Below are 20,231 nucleotides of genomic sequence, written 5' to 3'. Positions count from 1 at the left end.
GTTACTCCCCAGAAGGTCACGGTAGCTGGAGCTGGCCTGGTCCGAAGCCAGGAGCTAGGAGCTTCATTTGGGTCTCTCACACGGACGCAGGGGCACAAGGACTTGAGTCAGTCTCTGCTGCTTTCCCAGGCCACAAGCAGGGAGCAGGATGGGAAGTGGAGCAGCCAGGACTCAAACCAGCGCCCTTCTGGGCGCCTGATGTTACAGTGGCCAGCTTCACCTGCAACGCCGGCCCCGTCATTTATATGATAGCACATCACACGGCTTCCCGAATTTCTTCCCTTTCTCACACATAGAGGCCCACGGAGCTCGGGGACATGCAAGGCTGCAGTGGGAGGGGTGTTGTGCCTGCCTGCATACGGAGCACCCCTGTTTTGACTCGGAACTTGGAAGTCTGGCTCTAGCTGTGGGCGGATGCAGAGGCCTCCCCTGCCCGTCGGTCTGCCTCTCATGTCAGATCGTGGTGGGTGCTGAGGCGAGGGCTTCTGTGGCTGTGGCCCCCAGACACACAGGAACCGGGTCTCCACAGCCTTCCACACCCAGAGCCATGCAGACGGAGGGCAGAGCCTCTGGCCGGGAGTGGCGTGGGTCCAGCTGCTGCAACGTGGACGGGACTGTGGACGTAGAATGGCCTTGGCTGAGTCCCAGCGGCTTTGCAGGCAGACAGACAGGCCGGCACGCCTCGGACCCGTAGGCCTGAAGGCTGTGCCAGAGGCTGCCGGCGGAACCCCCTTCTGCAGGGAGATGGCCAAGGTTGGGCATGCAGGGCCGTGAGAGGCAACGGGTGTCTTTGCTGGAGGGAGTGGACTACTTGGAACACATGACTGCTGGCTGAAGCCCCCCTTTCCTCTCCCTGGGCATCCTGAGGGTCTCGCATGACGCTGCTCAGGGCTGTCACATGCCTTTCCTGGTGGGCATTTCCTTTGGGAAAAAACATTTATTTAATTATTTCCCACCCCCATCTCAGGTTTATTTGTACAAATGGCACAGGAGGACAGCAGCCCAGGGGTCACACCGTCCTTCTGTCCCTGCAGTGGCCGGCAGAGGCTGTCACAGTGGAGACTTTATGGGGGCTGGGCACCTGTGGGAGGAGGCTGAGCTGGAGCTGCTGCCGCAGGCGCAGGGGCAGCCTGAGCCTTGGGCTTGGTCTGGGCCACTCTGAGACCCTTGGCCATTCAGGCACAAGCTTGGACAGGGTGATGGAGCTTGCACTGACTCCCTTGGGGATCCCAGGCTTCACTTCCTTGGTCTGACCATGGCCTTGACGGCCTCGGCCCGTGCACTCACGGCCTTGGCACTGATGACCTGCATGTTCTTCAGGCCCTCCTCGTGCTCCTCAGGATCTTGGGGCCCTTAAGGAGTTCCTGTTTTCGTGACTGGGGCTTCCTGATGTTGTGTCTGTGCCCCCTTTGGGACTGGTTGTGTGCTGTTTGGCTCTGGGACTTGGCCAGATCTGAACCCCAACTCATGGCTACTGAGGTCCCTGGGACTGGGCAAAGATGATTTATTTATTTTTATTGGAAAATTGGAATTACAGAGAGAAAGGGGGGAGAGAGAGAGAGATCTTTCAAACGCTTGTTCACTCCCCAAATGGCCACAGTGGCCAGGTCTGGGCAGGACTGAGCTGAGGAGCCAGGAGCCTCCTCAGGGATTCCAAGCACTTGAGCCATCCTCCATTGCTTTCGCAGGAGCATCAGCATGGAGTGGAATTGAAGTGGAGCAGTGGGAACTGGAACCGGTGCCCATATGGGACGCTGGTGCTGCAGGGGGCAGAGCCCACTACGCCACCTTGTGGTCATTTCTATCTGCAGGTGGCAGAACACACAGATTCTCCATCTGCTGGTTCCGGTCTCAGATTCCGGCGAGGGCTGGGGTGGGGCTGGCTTGAAGCTGGGGGTCCATGCAGGTGTCCCATGCTGGGAGCATTTGAGCAGTGAAGCAGACGGTGAGCCTGCAGACCTGTCTCTGGGCACAAAAGTTACCTGTGACAGTCCATCTATTGACCACGCCCTGCCACCACGCTTCCTCTGTTGGGCCCTCATGGTGGCAGCTACATGCTGCACCATCCCTCAAGGCTTCCTCCGTGGGCTCCTCGCGGTGGTGGCTGAGCCGACATATCATCCTTCCGCCTTCCTCATCCATGTCCTTCTGGAGCCCCGTGTGACACGGGTGTCTGTCCCTGTGTGCTGTGGGCTTGGGCCGTCTGCTCACCCCTCGCCTCCCTTCCCTGTGTTGGAGCACTTGGCCTCCTCTCTCATGGCTGACACACGACGGCTTGTCCGTGGGGTGCTGGGAATGATGGGCTCAGCCAGTGTGGTGGGAATGACAGCCCCATTCCCGGCAAGGCTGTCCTCGTCCGCCCTTTTGGCAAGTGGGTCGGAGTACTGGCTCCCCGGAGGGACTTCCGGCTGTAAAATGGAAAGCATGGCACGAAACTGGGGCAGGTGCATCTCCTGGCGAGGGCATGCGAGGCTCATCTGGTTTTAAAAAGCAAAATAAGACTGTTGTGCTGAGCCGTGTAGTGTGTGAGGAGCAATTAATATGTTACACAAGAGCACGTGGCTGCCGTAGCAGCCCGGCAGAGCTGGAAGCCCCGCGTGCTCCAGGCAGAGCTGGTCTGATGGAGGAGTCGCCAGAGCGTCGGCTCTAACAGCAGCCAGGTTCTCCCGCCCCTGCCATGTTTACAGGATTGTTGCCAGGGCGGGTGTTTGACCCCGTGGCTTAGCCCCCGTCTGGGACACCTGCTCCCACAGCAGTGGGCTTGAGTGGAGTCCTGCCCGCTGCGGTCGTGCCCGGCTCCCTGCTGACACGCACACTGGTGGTTCAAGCACTTGGGTCCCTGCTTCACCAAACACCCACACTGAGCCCTGGCTGTGGAGGGCGCTTGGGGAGCGGATCAGCAGGTGGCAGATCTCTCAGTCTACCTTTCAAATAAAATGAAAAGAAATAAGAACTTTGAAAACTCGTAGATGCTTTGAAGAGTGAACACCTCCTGCAGATGTTGCCACAGCACCCCTAGACTTGGGCCCGCTGGCCTGGCGCCCCCTGGCACGGGGCAAGGAAACAGGTGTTAACTGCAAAGCATGGAGCCAGGAACCCTGCAGCTGCCACTTAACTCCCAGTACCTCTGCCACATGCTGGGGCCGTCTGGCCAGGGGTTTGTTTCATTCTTATGTGTCCTGGATCCCATATGTGCTGCTGGGCAGGTGCTGGCAGGACCCCTGGGTCCGAAGACTATCACGTGTCTCCCCGGGGTGATTTTTGGGTGGAATTTCACGTGATCAGCTTGTCGGCCAGCCGAGCAGTCACATTCCCACGACCTGTAAGAGAAGGACAGTGGCTTCTCCTGCAAAACAGGCTGACTTGCTTGAAGCTCGTCAGGGGAGAGCCGAGACGCTGGCCAGATGGTGCTCCACACCTAGACGGGCGCAGGTGCGCCCTGAAACCTCCAGGGGTTCACTGGGGATCTCCAGCACATGCCCACGTGTGGGTATGGGGTCAGACTCTCTGGGGTTGAGGACCTGGGATTCTGCATTTGAAAGGAGCCCACCCAGGCTCTGAATGGAATTTGGCAGCTGCCAAGTCCAGAATCCAGCGGAGGGCCAGCGGCTGTGCGGTTGTGGGTGGCCGTTGCAGCTGAAATGTTGCGGCCTCCTTCATGGGCTGACGGAGTTGGCAGAGGCTGCCCGCCAGCGCTGCCCCGCAGACAGCTCTCCCCAGCGCCTGTTCACTGGCAGTAGCTTTGAGCATCCATGAGCCCATCGGGGAGCAGTGACTGACAGCTCCTCCCAGAGTGGAAATGCAGATGACAGAAGCTTGATGGAAATGGAAGAGGCACTATTTTTAAGGGCGTGGGCAGGGAAAGCAGCTGGTGGGCCTGTCTGTCCCTCGGTGGCACCGCTGGGAGCGACGGCATCTGAGACCACGTGGCAGGTCAGCTGTGTTTCCATCAAGGTCACAGGTGTGTTGTTGGGGGCACTGTGAGCAGTCCCTGTCAGCAGTCTGCTGAGTCCCCACTAGCTCGAGCCTCAGGTTGGGAACCCATGGGCTTCCCCCCTGGGCGGGCAGCTCCACTGGTCACCGGACACCTTCCACACCAGGCACAACTGTCAGCGACCCCCTGGATGGTGCCAGCTGGGATGCTCTGGCCAGCCGGGGAGGCCCAGACCTTGTCCTGTCTCCACACTCATGGGACACCGCAGGCCCTAAAATCAGATTAAGAGAGTCCCAGGAGCTGGCATGGTGGCGCAGCACGTGGGCTGCCACCTGCAGGGCCAGCAGCTCCCCTCCAGGCGCTGCTTGAGGCTTGAGTGTTCTGCCAAAGTGCCCGCCTGGGAAGCAGCAGAGGGTGGCACCAGCAGAGGGTGGCACCAGCAGAGGGTGCCACTCAGCTGGGAGACCTGCATGGAGTTACCGGCTCCAACCTGGCCAGCCGCAGCGGGTGTGGCCGTCTGGGGAGTGAACCAGTGGGTGAACAATCTGTCTCTCCTTCCCTTTCAAATAAATAATATAAATCTTTCGAAAATTCAAAAAAGAGGACCCCAGATTATTGATACATTGGGGTGTCTGGAAGTTACCAAAACATCATCATAGGGAAAGATTCCTATCAATAAATTATTTCTACGAATTGCTGTGAATGCAAAGTCGAGCATATAGTCAAAACTGAACACACAGAGGGAAGACAGTGTGGCTCGGGGCAGGGGAGGCGGGAGGGAGGCGGGAGGGAGGCGGGAGGCGCCCCCGGGGGCCGGCTGCTCAGACCAGCCAGAAAGGCCTTGAAAGAGAGAAGTCAAAACACCTTTAACAGATCTGACAGGTGTTTGACCATACAAGTACGAGTGTGATCACTGCGATATGCGATTGTGAACTCGGTTTCAGAAGAGCGTTAGACCATGAGGAAAGGAGTGAACGTGGACTTGAGGAAGCTGTCCTGAATAAAGCACATTGGAAAAACCTACACACCTCGACACACGAAGCATGAAAGTTTCATTTAAAAAAATATTCATTTATTTTCATCGGAAAGGCAGATGTACAGACAGAAGGAGACAGAGAAAGAGCTTCCATTCACTGGTTCACTCCCCAAACGGCCGCAACGGCCGGAGCTGAGCTGATCCGAAGCCAGGAGCCAGGAGCTTCTCCTGGGCCTCCCAGGCACATGCAGGATCCCAAACACTTGGAGCATCCTCGACTGCTTTCCCAGGCCACAGTCAGGGAGCTGGATGGGAAGTGGAGCAGCCGGGACTTGAACCAGTGCTCCTATGGGACACTGGCGCTTGTAGACCAAAGAGCAGTCTGTACACCACTGCATTGGCCCCAAGAAAGAGCATAAACCGCAAGAAAGGCGTGCAAGGCTGGGGCTGTTTTTTTTTTTCTGAGCATTGCTCCCCTGCATCCCGGCACATCTGAAATACAAGAATACAGAGGCTCTAGAGCAGCTGCCAAAATCCGCATACAGCAAGCAGTGCTTGCCGCTTAGTATCAGACAGAAAGGAGAAAGTGACTCATTGTTACAAGTGTGTGTGTGTGTGGGAGGGGCGGGGAGGAGATGGTGCAGCGGGTCAGCAGACTAGTCCTCCCTCGTAAGTGCCAGGATCCCATAGGGTGCCGGTTCTAATCCCGGCAGCCCCGCTTCCCTTCCAGCTCCCTGCCTGTGGCCCAGGAAAGCAGTCGAGGACGGCCCAAAGCCTTGGGACCCTGCACCCGCGTGGGAGACCCAGAAGAGGCTCCTGGCTCTTAGGTTTGGATCAACACAGCTCCAGTTGCTGTGGCCACTTGGGAGTGAACCAAGATTGGGGGGTGGAAGGTCTTCCTCTGTCTGTCCTCTCTGTAAATCTTCCTTTGTGGAGAGAGAGAGAGAGAGAGAGAGAGAGAGAGGAGGGGACACTGATATAACTGGAAGACTTACTTGTCCCTGATATATATGCATCTCATTATCTGATATCTCCAGGAAACATACCTTTCTGTGTGTAACAACAGGAAATACACTTTTATGCACCTAACAACAGGAGACATGCTTTTGTGTATCTAACAGAGTGGGGATTGGTTTCAAAGTTTACAGTTGCAGGCGGGCATTCGGCTAACGGAGACGCCTGCTCCTGTGTCAGTGCCTGGGTCCCAGTCTTGGGCTTCTAGTTCCTGCAAACTCTGGAGGAGGAGGGTGACGGTGCAGGGAAGTGGGTTCTGCTCCCAGCCCCGATGCGGGGATCTGGACCGAGCTCCCGGCTGCTCGCTCCTGCCCCGGCTCAGCCCCGATGCGGGGATCTGGAACGAGCTCCCCGCTGCTTGCTGCAGCTCCGGCTCAGCCCTGGCCCCTGGCAACACCGAGCAGTGTGAATGGTAGCTCTTTGTGTCTGCCTCTCCTCTGCTGATTTTTTTTTTTTTGGTAGAAACCATAGTTCCGATCAAAGAAGGCAGTCTCAGCATATTGTTCGTCATTCGCAGGGAACACGGACCAAGAGGCTGTCACCAAGGCTGTGGAGCGTCTGAACAAAACCATCAGATCTGACACAGGGAACACGTGGGTCCTTCATGACCATGTGGGGTCCTTCAGAAAGCTCGTGGAAAATGTGTTAAAGATAAGCTTGTTTGGGCACAAGGAAATTTTTGTAACCTCTACAGTTTTTTGGAAAATACATGCTTTTTTTTAAAAGCATGTTTTAAAGAATTTTTAATTTTTATTGTAAAGTGAGATTTACAGAGGAGAGACAGAGAAAGATCTTCCATCTACTGGTTCACTCCCCAAGTGGCCACAACAGCTGGAGCTGCGCCAATCTGAAGCCAGGAGCCTGGAGCTTCTTCTGGATCTCCCATGCAGGTGCAGGGTCCCAAGGCTTTGGGTCGTCCTCGACTGCTTTCCCAGGCCACAGGCAGGGAGCTGGATGGGAAGTGGAGCAGCCGGGATTAGAACCGGCGCCCCTATGGGATCCCGGTGCATTTTTTGGAGTACTTTATGTTTGGAACGTGAGGCCATGCGAACCCCCATTGTTTCTGAGCGCATTTGAAACATTCATCAAAATAGACTGTCACGTCCCAACAAATGTCAATGATCGAGCAAATCAGAGTTAGTTCTCTGACTGTAACAAAACTGTCAGAAAGCAGGACCAAAGCAGGGACCCCGTGCTCGGGGCACAGTGTTTCCCGATTCCCAAGTCCCGGGAGAGGCAGCAGAGGCGCGAGGTGCCGCGAGCGGAGCTGCAGCGAGCTCAGCCGCGCCTGCAGCCTCCGCCATTCCACAGAAAGACGCACACCGAAAATGCCCGAGGATTTGTGTCAAGAAATTAGGACCCAACACACAAGCGGAGGAAAAAGAGACAGAAATGATGAAAATAGAAAACAATCATACAACCGAAAGAAATCAACCGAGCAAAATGTATTGGTGGAAAATCAAGGCAAAAAGCACAAGGGCACCAACTGTTTCTGCTGCTATTTGAGGGGACGTCTCTCACACGCGTGCACTCCCCACACAGCACACACTGACACGAGTTCACTGACACACTCATGGTACACACACTGTAGACAACACACACACTTATACACACACATTCACTCACATACACCGATACACACTACGCACACTGACACGTGCACACTCTTGTACATTCACTCATACTTACACACTTATACACACACATTTACACACTCACACACGGACACACTTACACACACATTTACTCTGTTATGCACCTTCACATATACACACATTCACTCACACACACACTCACATACATTCACTCACACACACCCACATTTACTTACACACTTCACACACACATTCTCACAGACTCTGTGATCACTTTTGTGCCCATAACTCTGAAGACGGAGGGGCCACAGAGATATCCCGCACTCGGGCCTTTCCAGAATCAGCTAGACAAGCACAGAGGTAGGGTGGCTCTGTGGCGTGGCAGGGTAAGCTGGCACGCAGGACACGTGCGGGCTGCAGGGGAGGCAGCTTGAGCTGCTCTGCTGCTGACCCAGCTCTCAGCTAGGGGCTCTGGAAGGCAGCCGAGTGCCCGCCAGCAACCCAGCACAAGCACCCGAGTTCCTGGCTCCTGGTTTCCTCCTGGGTGGCCTGGTTGTTGTGCTCAGTTGGGGCCTCTTCCCCCAGGGGCCAGCCCAGCTCTCCTCTAAGCATCCTGCAGGTGGGACAGGAAGTCACCTCTTCTCCTTGGCAAGTGGGCTTGCTGGGGTGGGCACAGTGTGTGAGGCCAGAAACCTGGGAGACGGCTGTGTCTCCCAGAGCAGCCACCTCCATCATCTCAGAGAGAGCACCACCTCCATCACCTCAGAGAGCATCACCTCCATCACCTCAGAGAGCACCACCTCCATCACCTCAGAGAGATCACCACCTCCATCACCTCAGAGAGAGCACCACCTCCATACCAGAGATCACCACTCCATCACCTCAGAGAGCACCACCTCCATCACCTCAGAGAGCATCACCTCCATCACCTCAGAGAGCACCACCTCCATCACCTCAGAGAGAGCATCACCTCCATCACCTCAGAGAGAGCACCACCTCCATCACCTCAGAGAGATCACCACCTCCATCACCTCAGAGAGAGCACCACCTCCATCACCTCAGAGAGAGCACCACCTCCATCACCTCAGAGAGATCACCACCTCCATCACCTCAGAGAGAGCATCACCTCCATCACCTCAGAGAGCATCACCTCCATCACCTCAGAGAGCATCACCTCCATCACCTGAGAGAGCATCACCTCCATCACCTCAGAGAGAGCACCACCTCCATCACCTCAGAGAGATCACCACCTCCATCACCTCAGAGAGAGCATCACCTCCATCACCTCAGAGAGAGCATCACCTCCATCACCTCAGAGAGAGCATCACCTCCATCACCTCAGAGAGCACCACCTCCATCACCTCAGAGAGAGCATCACCTCCATCACCTCAGAGAGAGCACCACCTCCATCACCTCAGAGAGCATCACCTCCATCACCTCAGAGAGCATCACCTCCATCACCTCAGAGAGCATCACCTCCATCACCTCAGAGAGAGCACCACCTCCATTACCTCAGAGAGAGCACCACCTCCATCACCTCAGAGAGCACCACCTCCATCACCTCAGAGAGCACCACCTCCATCACCTCAGAGAGAATACTACCATTAGGATCTGTATCCCTGTGCTTTTCTTTCCATGCCCATGGATTTTTGGGCAACACAATGCCCTCCTCACCACACGGTGGTTGGCTTCTGATCTCAGCCTTAGAGAGGGCCTTGCAGGTCTGCTGTGGGGGTGGGCAGCCCCTCCCCGAGCCATCATGTCTGCTGGTGGGAGTCTCTGGCCATGCCCTCCACATGCTGGCCACGGAGCACTGTGCCTGGCCACAGCCTTGCCCGTCGCTGAGCCCGAGGGCGTCCTTTCTGGTGGTGTCTTTCCTTTATGGCTTTGCCGTCCTGTGAGGAGTGGTGGCTTGGCAGATCCCACCCGTCCCGGGCTGGTTTCCGGTTCCCTGGGGCCCTGTGTACACCTGTCCTTTCATCTCATCTCTTCCCTCGGCACGGCCTCTCCACGGCAACCAGCATCTGCTCTGTTGGAAGCACAGCCCCGCTGGGCACGACTGCCAGGTGACAGTGGCATCAAAGCAGTGCCCACACCGTACAGACACAGCCCATCCCCCTGGGCACCTCGTGTCCTGCTGCAGTCCTGTCACGTTGCTTTCTGGCTAGGGACTCTGCCTTGCCACTCTGTGCCCCAGTCACTCTCACGTCACCACGTGGCTGGTCACCACAGAGCGGGACAAGGGCTCGTCTGTGCTGACCTCTACCCAAGCCAGAGGGGACGTGCTATCACTCCGACTGCAGCACTTTGGCCCACACGACAAGTAGCAGTGCAGGTGCCAGAGGGAGTGAGGCGCGGGGAGTCTTGGCAGCAGCTACGGAGGACACGTGAGATGGCTGGGCGCCTTCAGGGACACGGGTGTGTAGGTTGGCCTGACGAGCCACCCAGGCCGGGCCAGTGAGTCCCGTGGCGTGTACACCTGAGTCCACACCCAGCCTGCCGTCCCACCTGCCTTGGCTGCCCACAGGACAGCGTCATGGTCACGTCCGGCACCCAGGCCTGGGAGCCCCTCGTGTCCCCTCCAAGCTTCTCCTGGCTCCATTTGGGGTTCAGGTGGCCTGGGACACCTTGGAAGGGAGCTGGCTTTTCCTGGAGGATGTCACCCCCACGTCCTGAAAGCGCTCTCGGAGCTCCTGTCCCCACACACGGTCAGGGTCACCAGCCCTGGGGGGTTTTCATCGTGCCGCCTGTCCCCCGAGGGTGCCTGTCTCATCGTCCCCTCTCTGTGCCAGAGACACTTTGCATCTTCATTTCATGTTGCGAATGCTAAAAATAACCCTGCCGGTGCCTCCAACTTCCGCCTCGTTTCTCTCACCTTTCAGCAGGGGCTGACGGGATGCAGCAGGCAAGCTCGGCGGAGCACGTCGCCCTGGGGTTTGTCCTTGCCACCCAGTCACCTTGGGTTGGGGCAGGTGGCGTCTGGGCGATGGCTGCTGTCCACCCTGGACTTGGCCCAGCTGTCATCCCAGCATGCGCGCCTGTGCCCTAGGCCAGTGGGACACGCATGGCTGGACAGAGTGCTAAGCTGGGGCTGTGTGTGTGGAGTGGGGAGAAGATGCAGCGTGATGGAAGAGGCTGACGCCTGGGACAGGAAGTACGGAACGCTGACGGCGCTGCAGGGGGCTGAGCCAGGCAGCGAGGAGCCAGCGGCCAGAATGACTGCTTCACGGAGAAGCCCTGCAAAGATGTCACAGCCAAGCGAGTCAGGGGAGCCTGGGGAGGGGGGTCTGGCTTGGAAAGAAGGGAGCTATAGGTCAGAGACTGGGACCCAGTGCTGGGCCGTGCACCAGGGGCCGGGACCCAGTGCTGAGCTGTGCACCAGGGGCTGGGATCCAGTGCTGGGCTGTGCACCAGGATCCGAGCTGCAGCCCTGGGCTGTAGACCAGGGGCTGGGACCCAGACCTGGCTTGGCCAGCTTGCCTCTGAGGCAGCCTGAGCTAGCTGATACTCGGGGTCTTGCTTCTCTGTCCATGAAGGAGCAGAGAGGCCTGGTGGAATGGCGGGGTGCAGGGGTAGGTGGAGGGAAGAGGTGGTAAAATGGTGCCCCTGCCCTCGTTCTGCTCCTCAGCCCCCGTTCACAGGCCTGCTCCCTCCAGGGCCCACACCAAACACACCTGCTGCCGGGGAGGGAGGGAGGCCCCCGTGGGTACCAGGGAGAGGTGCTGGTGGGCAGTGCTGGGGGAGCTGGTCCTGGAGGGAGGATGCCTGGAGGCCCCCCGACCCCTGAGCTCTGGTACTGGCCAGCAGGGATGCCGTGTGGTCCTTTCCACCTGCGTGGTGACCCAGGTGGGGCTGGAGCGTCCTCTGGTGGCAGCCAGGAAACTGTCGCCCAAAGCCCGGGCTGGGCCTTTGGGAAGCTTCAATTTGATTTATGCAGATGCTCTGCGGTAGCCTTGACCCGACATCAACCAATTGGTCGCTTTTACCTGAAGTTGGGGCGGGGGTGTAGTGGACACAAGGTTCGCATTTGGCCTCTTGAGGTCGGCCTGCCCTTGTCTTGAACCACCTGCTTCCCAGTTCCCACTGGAGTGGCCCCAGATACACCTGGCGCCGGGACCCCCATCACACAGGGGCTTCCAGCCATGTTGCTACGCTGGGCATGCCGGGGCCGCCGGCTCGTTTTGACTCAAGGTCATGCATTTGTCCGGATGGCTCCATTTTCAGTTACAGTGGCCCTGGTCTTGCTCACACACATCGGACCGAGTCACGCTCGCAGCCGTGAGCCAGCAGGTACTGTGGGGACAGCCTCAACCACAAACCCAGAGCTGAGAGGAGGAGGGCATGATTGACATGGGGCGGGAAGGACGGAATATGAAGAGCTAAGCTGGGCTGCCCTGATTCAGCAGGTAAAGCCGCCACTGGCTCGAGTCCTGGCTGTTCCACTTCCGATCCAGCTCCCCACTGATGCACCTGGAAGGGCAGTGGAGGACATCCCCAGAGCCTGGGCCCCTGCTCCCACGTGGGGGACCTGGCTGGAGTCCCAGACTCCTCGCTTAGGTAGGTCTGGCCTCAGCCTGGCTCCCGCTGCTATTCGGGGAGTCACCTGGCAGATGGAAGGTCAGGCTCTCCTGCTTTCCAAAGCTGCCTTTCAAATAAATAAGCTAAACGTAACTGACACAGGCTGGGAAGCTTGGCTGCGATGCTGCTCGCGGTGCTGAGCCTGCCCACTCCCCCACCCCCAGGCGAGCGGCACGGACCCTCCAGCCATGCCACTGTTTGCTCAGGTGGTGGTGGTGGGGTTGTCTGTGTTGATTAGATGCAGCTGTGAGGGGGAGGCGAGATTGACCCTGGTGGTTTAGAAATGACACAGAGATTTTTGAACTGGTAATTCACTCACCAAATAGCACAGCAGGCAGCACTGGGCCAGGCTGAGGCAGGAGCGTCACCCGGGTCTCCCACATCGGTACAGGGGCCCAAGCACGTGGCCACGTTCTGCTGCCCTCCCAGGTGCGTTAGCAGGGAGCTGGACACGGGATGGAGGCGCCGTGGGCCGTGGCTTAGCCAGCTGGGTGTGCCACAATGCTGGCCCAGAGGCTGGCATTTGTTTCCTTGGTGTTTGCCCACCTGAATGGGAAAACTGAGACGTCCAGTGGCATTGCCATGGCAACCCAGAGCTTCCTCATCCTGGCCATTTTGGGTGGGCGTGGTTACGTGGCTGCTCCGACGACAGATGCGGTACTGCCCAGCAAGCGCGTGTTTCTTCCTCCAGGGTTGTGCGGACTCTTCTGCCCACACACGTGGCCAGGCTACCGTTAAAGGGAATTTTGTGTACTTGTTTTCAGAAAAGAGCGGCTGAAGAGCTTGGCCTAGAAGCTTCCAGAATGTGAAGCTGTCCCTTCCCTTGTAGGTTGTGCAATTTCCTTCCGCTGTCGGGCAGCAATGGGCGGTGGCTGAGGGCTGGAGGCCGGGCTGGCACGGCTGCTGGGTACCCTCACCTCTGCATTTGGCCAGCCTTGGAGGGATTGGCTGTGCAGCGGCTGGGGGCAGTGGCATCTCCGTGCCCTTCCTAAGCCACCCCTGGGGTGTCAGCTCCGTGCCCCAGGCAGACACCTATGGGGAACGTGGCTGGTGCAGATGGCAGCTCAGGGCCACTGCAGGCAGCGTGGCAAGGAGGCAGAGGGCCTCCGGGGAGCAACTGCAGGGCAGCAAGCATGGGTAGGGGTGTGGCAGGGGTGCCCAGTGCTGTGCATCCAAGGCCGAGGAAGCTCCTCCTCCTCCCTCCTGACGGACGCATCGATCAACCTTCCATGCACACAGCTTGAGGTTTTTGTTAAAAAACCACTTTGTTTTAAAGGTCAGAGAAGCACTTTTGCGAGAGAAACAAGGAAACAGACAGCCAGGGGATGCCTGGCGCCTGCTGGAATAAATAACCAAACACTATCTCTACTCCATAACACGTTCTGAATAAATAACCCAGGGGTGCCTGCACCGGGGAGGCAGCGCAACCCAGAGCTCCCGGCGCTGACCGCGAGGGGGCGCCCGCCTCCCTGCCGGGACCCTGCAGTGGACCTGCCACCTGGTGAGCCCTGGGCACACGCCCAGCAGCTGGGAGCTCGGGGCCAGGACCCTGTGGCCGGCGCACCTGGCGTCTCCACGCTACAGTTGGGCTTATTGCTTTATGACTGTGGACTCCCCGGTGGCGACCGGCCTCGGGGCAGGAGTGTGGAGGCGCTGGAGACCGCCGTGGGGCGAGGGGACTGGTCAGCCCCTCTGTCCCGGTGCTCCCGGCCGGCCGCCAGCCCACGCAGGCGGACTCTCAGCCTCCCCAGCTCGGCCACGCAGCCGCCCACAAGCCTGGTGCTCTGTGCACAAGCACCTGAGCGGGGACAGGGTGGTTCCTGTCGTCTGTTGTGTCCGAGTGAGGTCTGCAGCTGGCTGGGCCACCGTGCCAGAGGCACAGTTAAGGCAGTGGACGGCAGCAGTCCCCTGAGGCCATCTTGGCCTCCACGTGTGGCGTGAATCCTCCTGCTGGATTCTGTGTCATGTCCAGGGGTGTGCGACAGGCAAGCTCAGCCGTGCTCCCCAACACAGGATGCCTCAGCTAACTTCTCCAGGGACAGCGTGTGACAGACAGCTGCCTGTCAGTGTTCCTTCAGTCTGAAAGAGATGGACGAGGAACGGCGGGTCACGCGTGGGAGCTGGGCAGTACGCGGTGCACGTGGGCCTCTGGCCCCATTCACACAGGAATCTCAGAGGACAGGGGCACAGCCGTGCGCCACCCCCACGGCCCAAGGACAGAGTGTGGGAGGGAGGGAGCGAAGGAGCCACAGCCCACACAGCCGCAGTAGAGGACCCTCCGGGGAGGGATGACCCCACTCAGCCCACACAGGTACAGCAGGGTGGGAGGGGGCCGTGGCACCCTAGGACACGCTGGCCAGGGGACTTGGAGCCGCCCTTTGATCCCTGGATGGGCTGGGGTGGGGGTCCCGCCGTGGACTTACGGAGCCTGGTCACTCGCCACTGGCCCCGGACAGCTCAGCTCCTTGTGAATGAGGCGGATCAGGAACTGCACCCAAACAAAGGCAAGATGGCCTGTCAGGGCTCATGGGAACCGGGGTGCCGCTGCTGTGACCCCCTCGGATGCACACGGGAGCCTCAGGGACACGCCCAGGCTGCAGCCACACGGCTGGCCGGCCAGAGGACAGCAGCCCGCGTGCCCTGGACCTGCCTGGGACTGCAGAGCAATGCGCAGCCCCACTTCTAACCAGGGAGCCCCAGGGCCTTGGGGGGCACTGAGAGGGCCTTGCAATGCCAGGGGCCACCTTACCAGCAAGGCACAGGCGTCAGCAAACATCAGCATGTAGAAGACGTTGCCCCACCCGGACGGGGAGATGAGGCCGGCCAGCAGAGGACCCAGGGCGGCTCCTGGAACGACACGGAGCGGAGTTAGCCTGGGACCACGCGGCTGCGCCCGGAACTGGCTCTGTCAGATGGGGTGGCAGGCGCAGTCGGAGTGGGCGTGGTGGAGTGAGGCGGGCGTATGGACAGCACCCTCTTCCGGATGATTCTAGATGCATATATTTAATTACAGAATGTCCACTGTTTGGCTCCAGCAGGCCTACGCTTAGTGAGTTGGATGCCACAACAAACACGACCCGGGGAGAGAGGAACATTGGCAGATGCTGTGGCCGGGGCTCCTGTGGCCACCGCCCTTGTCCCAGGAGCCGTGTGGATGAGGAGGGCGGGCGGGAGGCAGAAGGGGTCTGCAGTATGGGGGTGGGGCTGGAGCAAAGTCGGGGGCAGCATGGGGTTGGGGATGTGAGCAGACGGGAGCCATGTAGCGTGCCACCCCAGAAAGCACGGGTGCTCGGTGGGGACACAGAAGCAGCCAGAGCATGAGTGGCACGGGCACGTGGGGCATGTGAAGGGTGGAGCCCAGCGCAGGAAACACGTGGCCACGGCCAGAAGTGGGGTGTGGGGGGCTCCCCAGCTTCTTAGGTTGTGGCCATTTTTCATTCTGACACAGTGAGTACCGCCAGGGCAAGGTGGGGCCATGGCACTTGCCCCGTGGCCGCAGTGGCTCCCCTCTCCCCTTGGGGCCACTGTGCCAGGTCCCCGCCACATGGGGCCTCCACTGCAGGCCTGCTCTGTCCCCATCTCCCAGGAGGCAGCCATGGGTGGACACAGTGTGTGCCATTTCCAAGGTGACCATCCACAGCACTCACTCCGAGGTGGCCCAGAGCAAGGAATACTGGGGCGAGTGCTGCCCAGCGCAGGTGGCCTGTGTCAAGTGCCTGCCTGCTCGCTGCCACCTTCCTTCCGGGCTGGGGGTGGGCACCTTTCTCACCCACACAGCCAGGAAGGTGGCATCTGGTGTCCTGCCCCAGGCACAGAGGGCACAGATGAGGGGCCACCACCTGTGGCCCCTCCCACTCGGCTGACAGCAGGGAAAGTGAGTTCTCCCCCTGGTTGGTGATTTTCCTCTCTTTAAACTTTGCTCCTCTGTTTCAAAATAGCCACCAGGGCTGCCTGCCAAATTCCAAATTAGCTGCATGGTCCGGACCCCACACGGGGAATTGGCCCCATCCACTGACCTCTGGGGCCGTGAGCAGGCTGCTATCATGCGGTTGCTGGGGCCCAAGCCCAGCCCTGGTGGCTCCTGACTCCAGGCTTCTGGAAGCTTCTGAAGGCTCCACTAGCCATGCGGGGTGGGGAAGGGGGAACTGGGCTGCTCCATGGGACCCATCAGCAGATGCAGCCCCAGCCCACCTGTCCTGACCTCGTCCTGGCTCCAGGAGGCAGTCTTAAAGGGGGCATCAGCCACCCATGGTATCAGTCCATCAAGGTCATCAGCTGGGAACACCTGCCACCCGGCCAGCACCGAGGCCACGGGGCCTGCCACATGGGACGCTGCAAGAACCGGGCTCTGAGTGAAGGCCCCTACCCCCTAACTGCCTGTGTCTATCCATCCACCCGCCCCTGGGGTAGCAGGTGGCACCAGGCAGCCCTCAAGATTCAGTCTCACAGGGACAGCATGGGCTCCCCAGGGCTGGTGCTGTGAGCGGCCAAGGCCACAGCCATCTCTGACTGGCAGGTTAGGAGGGGTCTGCTAGTCTCCACCGCCTGTTCTCCAAGTTCACTGATTCCGCCACGTCTGTCTGCTGCAGAGCCTGTGGGAATCACACGGACGCTAGGCATGGGAACCACGACCCTGCCCGGCATGGCAGGTCAGGGGGAGTGTGTCCACGCATCCTAATACCACGGTGATGGTGGTAAGTGGTCAGGGCACCAGGCTAGGCCCCTGCTCTCTCAGATGGAGACCTGGACCACAGCCACACGTGTGTCCAGGGAGCTGGATCGTCCAGTTTCACGCCTGCCTCTTCCCTGCCCTGAACCCAGCCGGCCACATAGGACGGCTGCCCTGGCGTCCCCCAGGCCCAGAGAGGAGGCCACATCTGCCCCGACCAGCGAGGCTACGCACCTACAGAGCCGGTCCCATCAATGATGGCCGTCACGGTGGACAAGGCGTGGGAGTTCCCCTTCAGACTCTTGTGAGTACCCTGTGGGGGTGGGGAGAGGGCATGGGTGAACCATGAGAGCAAGAGAAACAGAGACACCCAGGGCCCCCAGAGGAGGACTTCCTGGAAGGGAGGAGAGGGCACGAGTGAACCAGGAGAGGGAGAGACAGAGAGACCCAGGATCCTCAGAGGACTGCCTGCGATCACGCTGAGAGCCAGCTCAGCCTGCTGTGTCTTCCAGCTCCATCCCTGGCTCCCCTCATGGGGGACCAAGTTCCTGGGGCACCACTTGCCCATGGCAGCTCACTGGCTCCTCGCCTGGCACCGTGGCAGCCAATGGCACACACGAGAGATGAATGGGTCCCATCCCTGCCCAGAGCTGGGCTGTGCTCCCTGGGAGCTAGGGTCAATCCAGGGGGTGTGGCAGAGGCCTCTGTGCTTCAAAACCAGCGTGTGCCAGGGGATGGAGAAGCCCCCGAGACACCCAGGCACAGGTGCCGAGTGGCCATCCAGCTAGCGGCAGTCCTGGTCTCTAAAAGCTGCCCCAGGAGGCAGGGGGCGGGCGTGGGGTACAGGGAGGGCCAGCATGCACCCAGGGCAGGGGGGCACTCACCAGGTCGGCAGAGACGGCAGTGGTGATGAGCGCGTAGGGCCCGCTGACCAGGGCCCCACTGAGCAGCAGCATGGCTGTGGAAGGGGTGGGTGGCAGGGATTAGAGTGGAGCCATGTCCGCTGGGAGCACTTCTGGCCGCGTGTGCCCTCTCTGGGAGCCCACAGGGCTCTGCACTGGCCCAGGCGGCTGCTGTCCGTCTCATATCCCATACCGGTCCATGGCACCTGCTGCCGTCTGCGAGCCACAGGCATCATCTGAGAGCCCCGTCTGCAGGATGCTCAGCAACAGTTAACCTGGTGGCTGGGACTGCTACCCCAGCCTCTGCCCACCACCGGCCTGTGGTGGCCATGGCACCTACTGCAGGTGCAGTGGCTGACACCTCCTGCCGGCCCGCCCTCAGGCTCTGCTCCCTGAGCCACACGGACCACGCAGGTGCTGGGCAAGCGGCACGATGCCACGCACTCACCGACAGTGGCCTCTAGGCCCATCCTGCTGACGGTGGAGAAGACGTAGAGCTGTGGACGGATGAGAACGCGGTCAGGCCAGAGGCGCGGCTGGGGAAGCCTGCAGCTGCGGGGCACAGCAGGGCTCAGGGGCAGAGGGGCAGGCGGGGCTCACCGTGGGTGCCGCCAGCAGCAGCATGAGGCCGCAGGTGGAGGCCCGTTTCTCCAGGCGGTCTGAGATCACGCCCGCCAGGATCCCACCTGTAAGGTTCAGGGGCGGGCGGAGGGGGTGGAGTGACCACGGAGCCCTTCTTGCCTCCCCCACCCGCAGAAGCCCCTCCACCTGCCAGGTTGGCCCCTGCACTGCCTGTCACCCGCTGAGGCCGCTAGTCCCGGGAAAGGGGGAGGCACAGGCCACTCAGGCCCAGCGAGCCCCTTGGTGACACAGCCTTGTCCCCGTAAGGGCGGCGCCAGCAGCCCCCAGCTCACCGAAGATCCCGCCCACGTCGAACAGGGTGGAGAGCTCACCAGCTTTCTTGGCGTCCAGGTGATCTGCGGGGACAGCAGAGGGCGCTAAGGGGCGGCTGGGCCTCCCGCCAGGGGAGGGGCTTCGGCGGGTGGGGAGGCAAGCAGGGCTCCGTGGTCACTCCACCCCCTCGGCCGCCCCTGTCCCTTGCAGCTGGGATCCTGGCAGGCGCAGGACTCCCGGCCTGTTAGCGATGGGAGATTGACAGGGCAAGGAAACAGAGCAGATGGGGGCTGGGGGAGTCCCCTGCTGTCCGCTCCTTCTCATTCCCCGGGGACTCCGTGGCCCTGGCCACTCCCCACCACCTTGGGAATCTCTTCTTGGGGTTACACGCAGTCCAGTTTGGGGCAGGCAGGCTCTGTCTGCCCATCACAGCCCACGGCTCCACCTGCTTGGCTCAGATCAGCAGGGACTTGCTGACTCAGGCTGGCGGGGCCCTGTTCTTGTTTCCCAGCACAGCCGGAAAAGGGAGGACCCTCGGGAGCCAAGCGCCAGCGGGGACGTGGCTGCCCAGGGGCCGTGGATTGCGTGACCCCGTTTAGAGTCACGTGGGGTAATCCAAGAGAGCTCTCACCCACGCTCGTGATGTACAGTGGCAGCCAGAAGAGGAAGGTGTAGCTGACCAGCTTGGCAAACAGCAGACACAGCGAGAACTCGATGACGCCCTGCAACACACAGGCAAGGGCGCTGGCCTCCACGCGGGGCCTCGGCACCGATCAGCACAGCCCACGGCCTTGGGCTGGGGGCCTGGCCCAGTGGCTTCTGCAAACAGGCGTGCCCCCGGGGGCTGCACAGACCAGCAGTGGGTCTGGCCATGCTGCCACATGCCAGGGGCGGCCTGCGTGTGACACCTGCCAGCGGCTGCTGGGGATGGCAGTGGGCCCAGGAAGCAGGGGCTTGCAGGGACAGGTGCGGGGTGAACTGGCACCTGTGGCAGGTCCAACAGGGTGGAGGGGGCAGCGGGGCTGTGGATGCCATGCAGCATGTGCGGGTGGAGAAGCCAGGGACCCCAGCCGCCTCTGGCTGTCCCCACGCTGTCCCGGCTTAGGGTCCAGGATGTTTCCCTTGGTCATTTTCCAAGTGTCCACAGCTGCTGTCTGCTGGTGGGGATGCGTGTGGGAGTCGCTGACCATGGGGCGGTCAGCTCACTTCGTCCCTGGAGCAGCAGCACTGTGCCAGGCGGGAGCCAGTGGGCACCAGGCCGCCCTACTTTCGCCAAGTATTTGGGGCAGTGGAGGGTGACTGGCCGCTAATGAGAACACGCTGTTTCATAGCATTTTGTTTAAGTCGGCGGCCGCAGGCTGGCCCCCGGCTCCCCCGAGCCCGCTGGCATCAGCCGCTGCCGCCGCAGGGACCCAGTTTCTCCTGGGGCCCTGGCCCGCTCCCTGCCCTTCTCCGATTGCTCAGTGTTATATTAAAGTCCTGCACCCTGGGGGTGCGTGCCTGATTTACATTCGCAGCCTACGCACCCAGGGGCCCCCAAGGCAGGGCCTGGGGGGAAGGACACGGGCCTGGTCACCACGTGGGGGGCAGGCCAGGTGGCTTGTCCTGCCTGGCTCCCTGGACATGGGCTGCTCCCCTCAGCCCCAACATACCTGTTGTGGGCTTGGCA

The 20,231-nt window shown here is 60.3% G+C and overlaps 1 protein-coding gene across 1 annotated transcript in view; it reads right to left on the bottom strand.

Moving 5' to 3' along the window:
• Positions 1–13,609: 13,609 nt before the first annotated feature.
• Positions 13,610–20,231, bottom strand: part of SLC37A1 (solute carrier family 37 member 1) — a 29,178-nt gene continuing 22,556 nt past the window's right edge. The window contains exons 11-19 of the mRNA XM_040986658.1: positions 19,194–19,284; positions 18,583–18,645; positions 18,269–18,354; positions 18,117–18,165; positions 17,651–17,724; positions 17,001–17,079; positions 14,847–14,944; positions 14,521–14,585; positions 13,610–14,176 (exon numbers count right to left, since the gene is read on the bottom strand). Of these exons, the coding sequence (XP_040842592.1) occupies positions 14,161–14,176; positions 14,521–14,585; positions 14,847–14,944; positions 17,001–17,079; positions 17,651–17,724; positions 18,117–18,165; positions 18,269–18,354; positions 18,583–18,645; positions 19,194–19,284 (621 nt within the window). The 3' untranslated portion in view covers positions 13,610–14,160. The remainder of the gene's footprint in view (positions 14,177–14,520; positions 14,586–14,846; positions 14,945–17,000; positions 17,080–17,650; positions 17,725–18,116; positions 18,166–18,268; positions 18,355–18,582; positions 18,646–19,193; positions 19,285–20,231) is intronic.

The sequence above is a fragment of the Ochotona curzoniae genome, unplaced genomic scaffold (genome assembly GCF_017591425.1).
Source record: "Ochotona curzoniae isolate NIBS_2020 unplaced genomic scaffold, NIBS_Ocur_1.0 contig_4516, whole genome shotgun sequence".
Taxonomy (NCBI): Eukaryota; Metazoa; Chordata; class Mammalia; order Lagomorpha; family Ochotonidae; genus Ochotona; species Ochotona curzoniae.
The sequence above is the reverse complement of the archived record's forward strand: the minus strand, read 5'-3'. Positions and strand labels throughout refer to the sequence as shown.